We start from the raw sequence: 12,205 nt of genomic DNA on the forward strand, positions 1-12,205 counted from the left end.
GCTAGTGATAGACCTACAGTGAAGTGTGTCTGCATTGACTGCCCTACTCAAGCTAGTGAAAGACCTACAGTGAAGTATACCTGCATTGACAACCCTACTCCAGCTAGTGAAAGACCTACAATAAAGTGTACCTGTGTTGACAGCCCTACTCCAGCTAGTGAAAGACCTACAGTGAAGTGTGTCTGCATTGGCTGTCCTACTCAAGCTAGTGAAAGACCTACAGTGAAGTGTACCTGAAGTGACAGCTCTACACCAGCTAGTGAAAGACCTACAATTATGTGTACCTGCAGTGACAGCTCTACTCCAGCTAGTGAAAGACCTACAGTGAAGTGTACCTGAAGTGACAGCTCTATTCCAGCTAGTGTAAGACCGACAATGAAGTGTACCTTCAGTGACAGCTCTGCACAAGCTAGTGAAAGACCGACAATGAAGTGTACCTTCAGTGACAGCTCTACACCAGCTAGTGAAAGACCTACAATGAAGTGTACCTTCAGTGACAGCTCTACACCAGCTAGTGTAAGACCGACAATGAAGTGTACCTTCAGTGACAGCTCTGCACAAGCTAGTGAAAGACCGACAATGAAGTGTACCTTCAGTGACAGCTCTGCACAAGCTAGTGAAAGACCGACAATGAAGTGTACCTTCAGTGACAGCTCTACACCAGCTAGTGAAAGACCTACAATGAAGTGTACCTGCAGTGACAGCTCTACTCCAGCTAGTGAAAGACCGACAATGAAGTGTACCTGCAGTGACAGCTCTACACCAGCTAGTGAAAGATGTACAATGAAGAGCATCTGCAGTGACAGCTCTACTCCAGCTAGTGAAAGACCTACAATGAAGTGTACCTGCAGTGACAGCTCTACTCCAGCTAGTGAAAGACCGACAATGAAGTGTACCTGCAGTGACAGCTCTACACCAGCTAGTGATAGACCTACAATGAAGTGTACCTGCATTGACAGCCTAAACGCAAAGTTCTCCGTCCAAAGCCGACCGGAATAAAGCCTTGTTCATGAGGTGGAGCCTGTCAGAGCAAGGACCTGTGGATTCAGATGCTGCTCGGATATGAATAGTAACTACCGCATTATCAAACTATGTAGGTAGGTAAGAGTAAGGCTCAGGGAGCAAGACCTCTGCCAACCTGGTCAGGGAAACTGCTCTCACCTCGTGCATCTCCGTCATTGCGCCGCTGCCCCAGCACCTCTCTGCTTGCAGGTAGGTGTTAGAGGCCCTCCTCCACCTGCAGGCTCCTGCCTGCGCCTCATCCCTGGTGGTCCAGTGGGAGAGTCTTGCTCTTCTGCTGGTCCGCTCTGTAGTTATCTGCCTTTCTGTCTGCCTTTGTCTGTTTTTCTGCCCCGTTTGTGCCCTCTCTGCCTTTTTTGTGCTTTTTTGGCTATTTGTTCTCTTTTGTTCTCTTCTGCCTTTTTGTCTGTCTCCTTTGTGCCTTTTTCTCTTTCCTGCTGTAATTGTTCACTCCCTTTCCCGCCGATTCTGCCCACATGGCCCCTGCCTGCTCCTGCCTCCCAGCTGCGCTCCCTCCCACCGACCCCTACTTATTAGCAGCCGTGTGCCGCGGGCGGGCTGCTGGTGCGCCGAAGGCAAGCCCGTCTGTGCCCCTGTCCGTGGCCTGACCGCGTCCTGCACCAGGAACTCTGGTCCTTCAACCACCCACCGCTATGACTCAGCTGCTCTCCACACACTCAACCCTGGAAGAAACAACACCTGCCAGCGGTCGACGCCGAACAGCACCCATGGCCAGTTTTCCTGCTGACACTCCCGCCGCACCTTCACCCACCTCTGGATGCCCACTGCTAGCTCCAACCCACCGGAAGACAGCGAGCCCAAACCCCTGAGATGAATCCTCCTCAATGTACGCTCCCTACACAGATACGCAGTAGAAATCTGGGACCTCCTCGACACCCTGTCACCCGACATCGCCTTCCTCCCAGAGACCCGGACTAATGCCAGCTCCGCACCCGACATCGCAACCGCCATCCCCGACGGGTACAAGATCCAGAGAAAGGACCGCCTCAACCTCCCTGGAGGTGGACTAACATCGTACACAAAATCTCCCTCCAACTCACTACAGCGAGCACGAACGGCTCCCCGTCCCCTATTGGAACACCTCCATTTCCAGATCCAGACCAACCCCAGAGCGTCTCTACGCAGCACCCTCGCCTACAGACCTCCCGGATCGCGCACCACATTCACCACAACCATCACAGACCTCATCACCCCCCACGCCCTTACTTCCATGGACTACGTACAGCTCGGAGACCTGTATTTCCACCTCAACAACCTCAGCGACCCCAACTCCTGGACACCTCGCCAACATCGGACCGAAACAGTTCATCTCCACCTCCATCCACAAGACAGGACACACCCTTGACCCCATCTTCATAGGAGAAAACATCTGCTTCAGCCACACCACACAACCCCTCTGGACGTCCCATCACTGCGTCCAGCTCTCCTTCTCGAAACCCAGCGCACACAAGCCTTCACCCCCCCATGCAGGAACTAGAGCAAGGTCACCGAAGAGGCCCTCAACCACACTCCTCCACAGATGGATCACCGAATGCGCAAACACACTCGCCCTCTCCGCAACTCCGACAGACAACTCCTCACGAAAGCCACCTAGTTCACCGCCGACCTCCAAGAATTCAGACGCACGTGCCAATGTCTTGAGAAAGAATGGAGGAACAGCAAAACCTCGGAAGCATGCACTGCCTACAAAATTGCCATGACAGAACACCACCAACGTATCAGATCCACAAAGAGGAACTTCATACAGGACAGAATCCACTCCAACTCCTGCAACTCTAAGGAAGTCCTCAGCATCATACAAGAATTCACCAAACCCCCCAGCGAAACCTCAGACACGCCTCCCTCCCAGAACCTCGGCAACAAACTCAGCTCCTACTTCAATCACAAGATCAAGTCTCTCTACCACAACTTCAACGAACAGAACCAAGGCACTGACACTATACCTGACACCGGCAACCCCAACCAGCCTACCATCACTGCCTGGACCCCTATCACCACAGAAGACACCACCAAGACCATGAGGAGCATACACTCTGGAGTCTCCACTGACCCCTTCCCGCTGCACATCTTCCACAGAGCAGCCGCCGCCATAGCACCCAAACTACGACGTACTATCAACTTTACCTTCTAAACCGGCACATTCCCCGATGACTGGAAACGCGCAGAAGTCAAGCTCCTCCTCAAGAAGCCCTCTGCAGACTCAACGGAGCTCAAGAACTACAGGCCCATCTCTTTCCTCCCCTTTGCAGCCAAAGTCATGGAGAAGATCGTCAACATCCAGCTCACGATCTTCACAGAATCCAACTTGATCCTCGTCACCTCCCAATCCGGATTCCGCAGCAACCACAGCAGTGAGACCACCCTCTTAGCTGCCACAATCGACATCTGCACTCTCCTTGCCCGGGGCCACACTGTGTCCTTCATCTTACTAGACCTCTCAGCAGCCTTCGACATTGTCTCCCAACGCACACTTACCTCCAGACTCCATAACGTCGACATACAGGGAACTGTCCTAGACTGGATCGGCTCCTTTCTTACCAGCCGAACCCAAGGAATCAGACTCCCGCCTTTCTTCTACGAACCCACAGAGATCAGCTGCAGAGTACCCCAAGGATCCTCGCTCATCCCCATGCTCTTCAACTTCTAAATGGCCCCCTCTCCACCATCGTCCGAAAACATGGACTCAGCATAGTTTGCTACTCCGATGACACCCAGCTCATCCTCTCCCTCACCAACGAACCCGACATCACTAGACACAGCTTCTAGGATGGAATGAAAGATGTTGCATCCTGGATGAGCAGCAGCTGCCTGAAGCTCAACTCGGAGAAAACGGAAGTCCTCATCCTCGGATCCACCCGCTCCGCATGGGACAACATCTGGTGGCCCACTGCCCTTGGCAACCCTTCCACATCCACGGACCAGGCCTGCAACCTCAGCATCATACTTGACTCCTCCCTCACCATGAACCGACAGATGAACACCATTTCTTCCACGTGGTTCAATACCCTCCGCATCCTCCGCAAGACCTTCAAATGGATCCCCGCCAAATCCAGAAAGGCCGTCACCCAAGCACTCATAACCAGCAGACTAGACTACGGAAATGCACTCTACGCCGGGATCAACAAATCTCTACTCTGCAAACTCCAGACCATCCAGAACGCTGCAGCCAGACTCATCCTCAGCATCCCACAACAAGACCACATCACCCAACACCTGCGAGACAGCCATTGGCCCCCCGCCGAAAAGAGAGTGACCTTCAAGCTGCTCACTCACACCTAGAAATCCCTAAACAACACCGGATCCCTATACCTAAATGAAAGAATCTCCTTTTATGCACCCAAGAGAAACGACCGTGCTGCCGACCTAGCCCTGGCCCAAAACCCACGCATCTGCAGAGCCAGAACGGGAGGAAGAGCCTTCTCCTACATGGGGGCCAAGACCTGGAACAAACTCCCCCTCCGCATCAGACGATCCCCCACTCTGCAAGCATTCAGGAAGAGACTCCAGACCTGGCTCTTTGGATGAGACAGAGATGCACAAACACCCCCCCCACACCTTGACACCCTCACTAGTGAGTAGCGTGCATCACAAATCCCTGATTGATTGATTGATTACTCCAGCTAGTGAAAGACCTACAGTGAAGGGTACCTTCATTGACTGCCCTACTTAAGCTAGTGAAAGACCTACAATGAATTGTACCTGTATTGACAGCTCTATGCCAGCTAGTGAAAGACTACAACAATGTGTACCTGCAATGACAGCTCTACTCCAGCTAGTGAAAAGCCTACAATGAAGTGTACCTGCATGATAGCTCTACACCAGCTAGTAATAGACCTAAAATGAAGTGTACCTGCATTGACAGCGCTACTCCAGCTAGTGAAAGACCTACAATAAAGTGTACCCGCATCGACAGCTGGTGGTGTCTCTCCCGCGCTGAGCCCAAGCCGGCCAATCAGCCCACAACCTGGCTGCTTTATTTTGTCGTGCTGACTAGAAATAGTGCCTGTGACGAGACCCTCTACCAACTGCTCTAAAATGTCCTAAAGCCCTCAAGAGTAGCCACCGAGAGGTTAAAGTGCGACTACAGTGACGACTGAAGAGTAAACAAAAAACTGACCGTGCAGTGTTCTGCACCAGTCAGATCCATGACAGTGTGCTCCTTCCCATCCCCGTGAATCACAGAAACTCTATTCTGGATGCATATCAATATATGACTAGAACATCTACACCAATTAACAACTAACTTTCCTCTAGACTAGAAGCCGCATGTACCTAATTCAGTGTAACAAGTTAAATACCAGCAGCACTTAAAATCAACACTAAAAACCAACTCTGGGCTGGGAGAAGTATGCTACCCATCAACAAAGCATTTCAACACCTCAACAGGGGTAGTAATCCCTGTATAAATCAACAGTCCAATATAATGTAGAAGATTAGGAGTCACTGCCAAGAGCTGCCCCTGGCAGTATATATCCACATTTATTTAACCATCACCTTTGCAGCATATTCCACTCAAGTCACTACAAGAATTTGTAGACTAAAAATGCTAACATGAAATGTTGAAGTTAAGTGAAGGAGACCGAGGGACTCATCAATTATGTGTGTTGCTTGAAAACAATATTAACGAATAAACAAGTGAACATTTGAATTGAAAAATGGGAAAGCAGCAATAATATGTTATATGTCCACATTTATTGACATGCAAACATATATTTAGAAATTTGCAATGCTAAGTATTTCATGCGAAGGATAAGCATTTTATTTTTATTTATTTAAAACATTTGTAGAGCGCGGCTGTCACCTGGCAGGTATCCTGGCGCTGGTAGCTTACTCCTGGGATTTTAGTCGAGGGGTGACTAGGGGCGGACGGGGGTTGAGGGGTGGGGGAAGAGCCATGTTTTGATTCGCTTCCTGAAGGGTAGGAGGTGAGGGATTTGGCGGATATCGGCAGGCAGACTGTTCCAAAGCTTGGCCGCAGCTACTCTGAAGGATCTTCCCCCAATTCTGGCCTTCTTGCATCTGGGTACTTTCACAAGGCATGCGGTTGCGGACCTAAGTGTTCTGGTGGGGATGTACCACGAGAACAGACGTTGAAGAGGACTAGGTCCTGTACCGTGTAATGCCTTGAAGACCAAGCAAAGGGCTTTGAAGGCAATGCGTTGCTTCAAGGGAAGCCAGTGCAGCTCGGCCAAGGCAGCGGTGGTCGAGGATCTCCTGGTCCATCCAAGAGCCAGTTTGGCTGCTGCCGACTGAATTCGTTGGAGTCTGTCTAGCAGTGTCGCAGGGGATTCAAGCAGGAGGGCATTACAATAGTCAAGGCGACTGAGAATCGTGCACCTGACTATCGATGCTCGGGCTGATGGTGGTAGTAGAGGCAGGATTTTGCGCAGTGAGCGCATAAGGGCTGAGCAGGTGGCGACTGTTCTTGAAACCTGCGTTTCCATGCTCAGTTGGTGATTTAGCACGACGCCCAAATTGCGAACGCTGGTAGCAGGTAGCGGGTTGTTTAAGTTTTCCGGGGGCCAAAACTCGGCAGGCAGAGGGCGGGGTATGCGGCTTACGGGACAGAACAGAACCTCGGTTTTCGAGGAGTTGAACTGGAGGGAGTTCCGATGTAACCAGCCTGCGGTGTCTCTTAGGCAGTTGTGGAAGGCTTCTAAAGAGATGGAATCTTCGCCCTCCCAAGAGAAAAGGAGCTGGGTATCGTCCGCATAGTTTACTGTAGTCATGTTGTGGGATTTAATTAAAGTGACCAGTGGTTTCAAGTAAACATTAAAAAGAATCGGACTGATAGAGGAGCCCTGGGGAACACCGTGAGGGACAGGGGAGAAGACAGATTGGAAGGGGGGGAGGGATACAGCCTGTTTTCTGTCACTGAGATAGGAATGAAACCAGAGAAGGGCCGTACCATCGACCCCTGCCTCTCTCAGCCTCTCAAGCAGGGTCGCGTGGTTGACAGTATCGAATGCGGCAGACAGGTCTAATAAGAGCAAGGCCACGGCTTGGCCCCTGTCTGCACGCATTCGAAGCTCTTCCATGGCAGTAAGCACTGCAGTTTCTGTGCCATGGCCTGGGCGAAAGCCAAATTGGAATTCGTCCAGAGCGTGATGCTGCTCAAGGTAGGTTGAGAGGCAGTTGCTGACCCAACGTTCAAGCACCTTTGCCGGGAATGGCAGAAGAGATATGGGGCGGAAATTGGAAAGGCATTCTGGATTCAGCGTAGGTTTCTTCAATAGCGGGGTGATGAGCGCTTGCTTCCAGGAGATGGGGACGAGACCACAGCCGAGAGATTGATTGCAAATCATCCGAAGGGTGTGGAATAACTCGTGCCCGCATGCTTTCCAGATTTTTGGGGGCAGAGGGTCAAGGGGAGATCCCGAGGTAATGCCCCGTGCCAGTTTCTCAAATTCTGCCTGAGAAATCAGGGGGAAGGCCAGGAGACTATTCATAGGAGGGCACGCTGATCTCGAAGGATCAGGGTTGGTGGAGCCAGCTCCGGGGGGATTGAGTGGTTATGTGAAGGGGGCGTTGCCAGATTGTTAATGATGGTCTCAATTTTATCCGTAAAAAACAGAGCGAGATTGTCACAAAGGGTCTGAGATGGTGGGACAGAGTTCTTGACGCAGTCAGGATGTATAATATTATCCAGGATTTGAAATATACTTTTTGGGCTGTTAGCAGCGTTGGCTATAGGGCTGCAGTAGTAATTCGATTTACTCTCTGCAATGGCAGATTTGTAATCACGGAGTGAATTTTTCCAGAGGGCTTTATTAGTGTCACAGTATCCGTGTCTCCACTTTCTCTCGGCCTGTTTACAGGCTGATTTGAGGGTTTTGAGGGAGTCATTGTACCAGGGTGCAGGAGCTCTACCTTTGGGTTTGCAGTGTTTTAATGGGGCAACCGAGTCCGTGATAGAAGTAATTCTCGAGCTGAGGGATCTGTAGTTGTTTTCCACCGAGCTGGTAGGAGAGAAACTATCCTGCACTTCGAAGACTTTGGTGGTGGTGCTGAGTTTTTCTAAAGCTTTCCAATTTCGGTAAGGGAATTGTGGTGGAGAGCTATTCTTGGACTTTCTTATTATGACGTTGGTGATGTATAATTTAATAAGCGAGTGGTCCGTCCAACTCATAGGCAGAATGTCGCCTACTTGAGTTAGATCAGGGCTCGAGAAAATGAGGTCAAGACGATTGCCTGCGGAGTGGGTGGGGTCCTTTATCAGTTGGTGAAGCCCTACGCTGGCACAAGACAGCAAAAGGTTGTCTAGTCCTGTATCTAGGCTGCCGTTGGGCCAGAGATTAAAGTCTCCTAGAATAATAAGTTTGTTATGGGAGGTTGCCATGTTTGTGATGAGCGTGAGAAGAGCTTGCTGTTGCGGGAGGGAAAATGCCCCTGGCGGTCGGTAACAGATGATCACCGTAAAGGTGACTCCTGGGTGGCAGTTTATGGCCAGACCAAAGAGCTCAGTTCCAGGTACTGGATCAATGTCGATGGTGTTTATTTGCCAGGAGGCTCGGAAGATGACGCCAACTCCGCCGCCGCGGCCTTTAGGTCTGGGGAGATGTAGAATGTTGAAGTTTAGCGGACAGGCAGATGCTAAGTCGATCTCACAGTTGGCATGTGTCCAGGTCTCAGTTAGAAAAAGGACATCTAGATGGTGAGAGTCTATAAGAAGATTGATTTCAGTGGCATGCTTAGGTAGGGATCTGACATTCAAGAGACCTCCTACGATTAGGTCCTTGTGGGTGAGGTCAGTTAAGGGAGAAGCAGTCTCTTCAAAGGTGAGCTTACCTTCGTGCGCATACCCTCGTAGATTGAGCAGTGCATCCCGGGTGTAGCAGGTGGATTGAGGGCTGGATTGGGCAGAGTTGGTGGCGCTAGGCGCGTCCTCGTCGCGGACGAGCGCAGACGAGCTTGCCTTAAGCGCGCCTTCGGCGCACAATCGGCGTGCCCGCTGCGCTCGTCCGCTGCGCTTCCGGTATTGACACATGAGTTATAGTGGTAGCGAGTGACGTGGGAGGAGGCGTGGCCAGCAAGAGATGGGCGTGGCTATCGTCTCCCTCGGCGAGCAATGGCGCCAAGAAACGAGTGAATTCCGTTTCCCAACAGCTGATATTCAGCTGCTCTGGGAGTCAAGGTGAGTGACAGAGCGATCACTTGTGCAAATAAGCAAGTAATATTAAAAACAATACACAACAAACAGTTTTAAAAAGAAAGGCAGTAACACCTCCCGGCTTTTCGCCTCAGGAGTAAGCAATGGAGCAGCGCTAGAGTTCAGCGCGCCCTCTTTATCTCTGTGGAGGGGGCGTGGCCAGCAAGAGATGGGCGTGGCTATCGTCTCCCTCGGCGAGCAATGGCGCCAAGAAACGAGTGAATTCCGTTTCCCAACAGCTGATATTCAGCTGCTCTGGGAGTCAAGGTGAGTGACAGAGCGATCACTTGTGCAAATAAGCAAGTAATATTAAAAACAATACACAACAAACAGTTTTAAAAAGAACGGCAGTAACACCTCCCGGCTTTTCGCCTCAGGAGTAAGCAATGGAGCAGCGCTAGAGTTCAGCGCGCCCTCTTTATCTCTGTGGAGGGGGCGTGGCCAGCAAGAGATGGGCGTGGCTATCGTCTCCCTCGGCGAGCAATGGCGCCAAGAAACGAGTGAATTCCGTTTCCCAACAGCTGATATTCAGCTGCTCTGGGAGTCAAGGTGAGTGACAGAGCGATCACTTGTGCAAATAAGCAAGTAATATTAAAAACAATACACAACAAACAGTTTTAAAAAGAACGGCAGTAACACCTCCCGGCTTTTCGCCTCAGGAGTAAGCAATGGAGCAGCGCTAGAGTTCAGCGCGCCCTCTTAATCTCTGTGGAGGGGGCGTGGCCAGCAAGAGATGGGCGTGGCTATCGTCTCCCTCAGCGAGCAATGGCGCCAAGAAACGAGTGAATTCCGTTTCCCAACAGCTGATATTCAGCTGCTCTGGGAGTCAAGGTGAGTGACAGAGCGATCACTTGTGCAAATAAGCAAGTAATATTAAAAACAATACACAACAAACAGTTTTAAAAAGAACGGCAGTAACACCTCCCGGCTTTTCGCCTCAGGAGTAAGTAATGGAACCTATTTTAATCACTGTACAGTGCTTAAATTGTAAAAAAATATATATATATATGGCAGGGCCCTTGTCAGGAGGCCACCACAGCTACCACCACCCATTGCTCCCGCCCGAGCTGCCAATGACTGTAGCGACACGACTAACCATCAAAATCCTCCAAGTGTAACAATTCAGACTTTTAATATACATTTAAAATTACTAGTACCTGCAGCTCAAGCTATTCCTATAGCTTTGGCGGCAGGTATTAGCCATTTTAATATATATTGAATTATTAAGCTCATCACAAAATTAAACAAAGAGTGATACCATGTGGCAGGCTGTCATAAGTGCCGGTGTTGACAATAAAGTGCCAGTGCCGAGCACCAGAAACCACCAGCTCAAATTAAGCAATGACTGCGTAGTGCTCATGATGGCACATTGAGCAGATTTGTACAGCACTGGTGAAAAAAATAATGCTGCGCACTGATGAGTGCATATGCATCATGACGTCGTCATGCAACTGCGTCATTCAGTAGGCACACACGTGCCACCTCGCTCACGCTTGTGCCTAAAGAATGACACGGGTGCAATTTTATTTATTTATTCTATTTACCGATTACAGATAACAGGCACCACTTGGGGGGTTAAATAAAAAAATAATCATTTTCACTTGCACAAATGTGCTTTGGTGAAAGCAGCGTGCCCAGCCAGCACATGGGAGGTGTCAGGCCTCCCAAAAACATATTTTAAGTACTACAATTGGTGGAGTAGCAACAAAGAAGTGGGTGGGGGAAGCTACAGATGTGTGGTTTGTAAAAATAAAAAATATTGATTTTGGCGAGAAGGGTGCAACATGGTCACTTGTGGTGCAGGGCAGGTATCCAGTAAGAAAAGCGACATAGAAGAGAGAAACCAAGTGGGGTGAAGGAGGAGCAACACAGAGTGCAGGGGTGCATGCATTGGCGGGGTAAGCAGCACATGCTGGAGAGAGCTGGAAAAGACATGCAATGACATGCAGTGTCATGGGGTGCTTAAAGATAACTTTTTTTACAAAGAAGTTCCCTAATCTGATCAGAGGATGAATGTGAATCAGCCAGTTTAAAGGATGCCAAAGAGGCTATGCTCCAGGAACAGACCAACAGAAGAACGAGGAGGCTGGCCATTGAATAGAAAGCAATCAAATGAGTGACAGGAAAGCAAACCAATGGTAAGCAATGGGCGGGCTCTCTGCGCACAGTATGTTTGGGTGCGGTCCACAAGAGGCTTTCATCCACAAATAGCTAAATGCTGTTTAGTAGGTAAAACCTAGTAGCAACTTTTTTAAATCGTCGGCAAAATCTTGTGGCCTGTAAGGGTACTTCTTTTTTGTTAAGCAGTCCCAGAATTATTATGCAGGTTTCTGACCCAGCAATTAACGTATATGGCAAATTAAATTCAGAAAACAGAAAAATTATATAAATGGACGCTTTTTTAACCCTTCACATCCCCTGTTCTCCTCGCCATCTGTCTGTTCACTTATTCTATAGTCCTAGCCTGCAAATCCACGCTACCCTCCCACTTGGCTTGTTAGGGTTATAATCAGCATGTTAGGACATATCTGCCATCCTATTTCTGTGCTCGGTACGTTGTGAATGATTGTCCATAGCTGCATTAGCATTTAAACATTTTTTGTTTCCTTGCAGAGACATTCCATTGCTAGCCTCGCAAAATCACACAGCACAGAGACAGCGAAGCGCAGCAACGTATCAACAGGTAAGGCCCGAACTCTCAGGAGCACGAACTGGGAGGGATTTATTGCTGCTAACTGAACCAAATATCTGAGGGTACCAACAGAAAAATATGACAGATTTGAGATGGAAACAATTAAAACCAAATAGTTGCAACCGCAGATCAATAAACAGCCACATGGGCAATCGTGTTACAGTTTTGTGGCCAGAAGGCACTCTAAATGCCTTTAAAGGCACATCCTTGGAATCTTGCACAGAGACCACAGGCACCCTCTGGACGTTACATCGGTTCAAAACCCAGCATGCATGGAAAAGACAATGTGTTTGTTTGGTGCAGAAGCTGTCAAGCTCTGTCCC

The 12,205-nt window shown here is 49.6% G+C and overlaps 1 protein-coding gene across 2 annotated transcripts in view; it reads left to right on the plus strand.

Annotated features, from left to right (window-relative positions):
* The window catches only part of SPECC1 (sperm antigen with calponin homology and coiled-coil domains 1), a 1,265,733-nt gene that overhangs the window by 695,721 nt on the left and 557,807 nt on the right, over nucleotides 1-12,205 (plus strand). For both annotated transcript variants that reach the window (XM_085649254.1, XM_085649255.1), the window contains one exon: nucleotides 11,804-11,873. In XM_085649254.1, coding sequence (XP_085505380.1) covers nucleotides 11,804-11,873 — 70 coding nt within the window. The remainder of the gene's footprint in view (nucleotides 1-11,803; nucleotides 11,874-12,205) is intronic.

The sequence above is a fragment of the Triturus cristatus genome, chromosome 3_2 (assembly GCF_964204655.1).
Source record: "Triturus cristatus chromosome 3_2, aTriCri1.1, whole genome shotgun sequence".
In the NCBI taxonomy this organism is placed as follows: domain Eukaryota; kingdom Metazoa; phylum Chordata; class Amphibia; order Caudata; family Salamandridae; genus Triturus; species Triturus cristatus.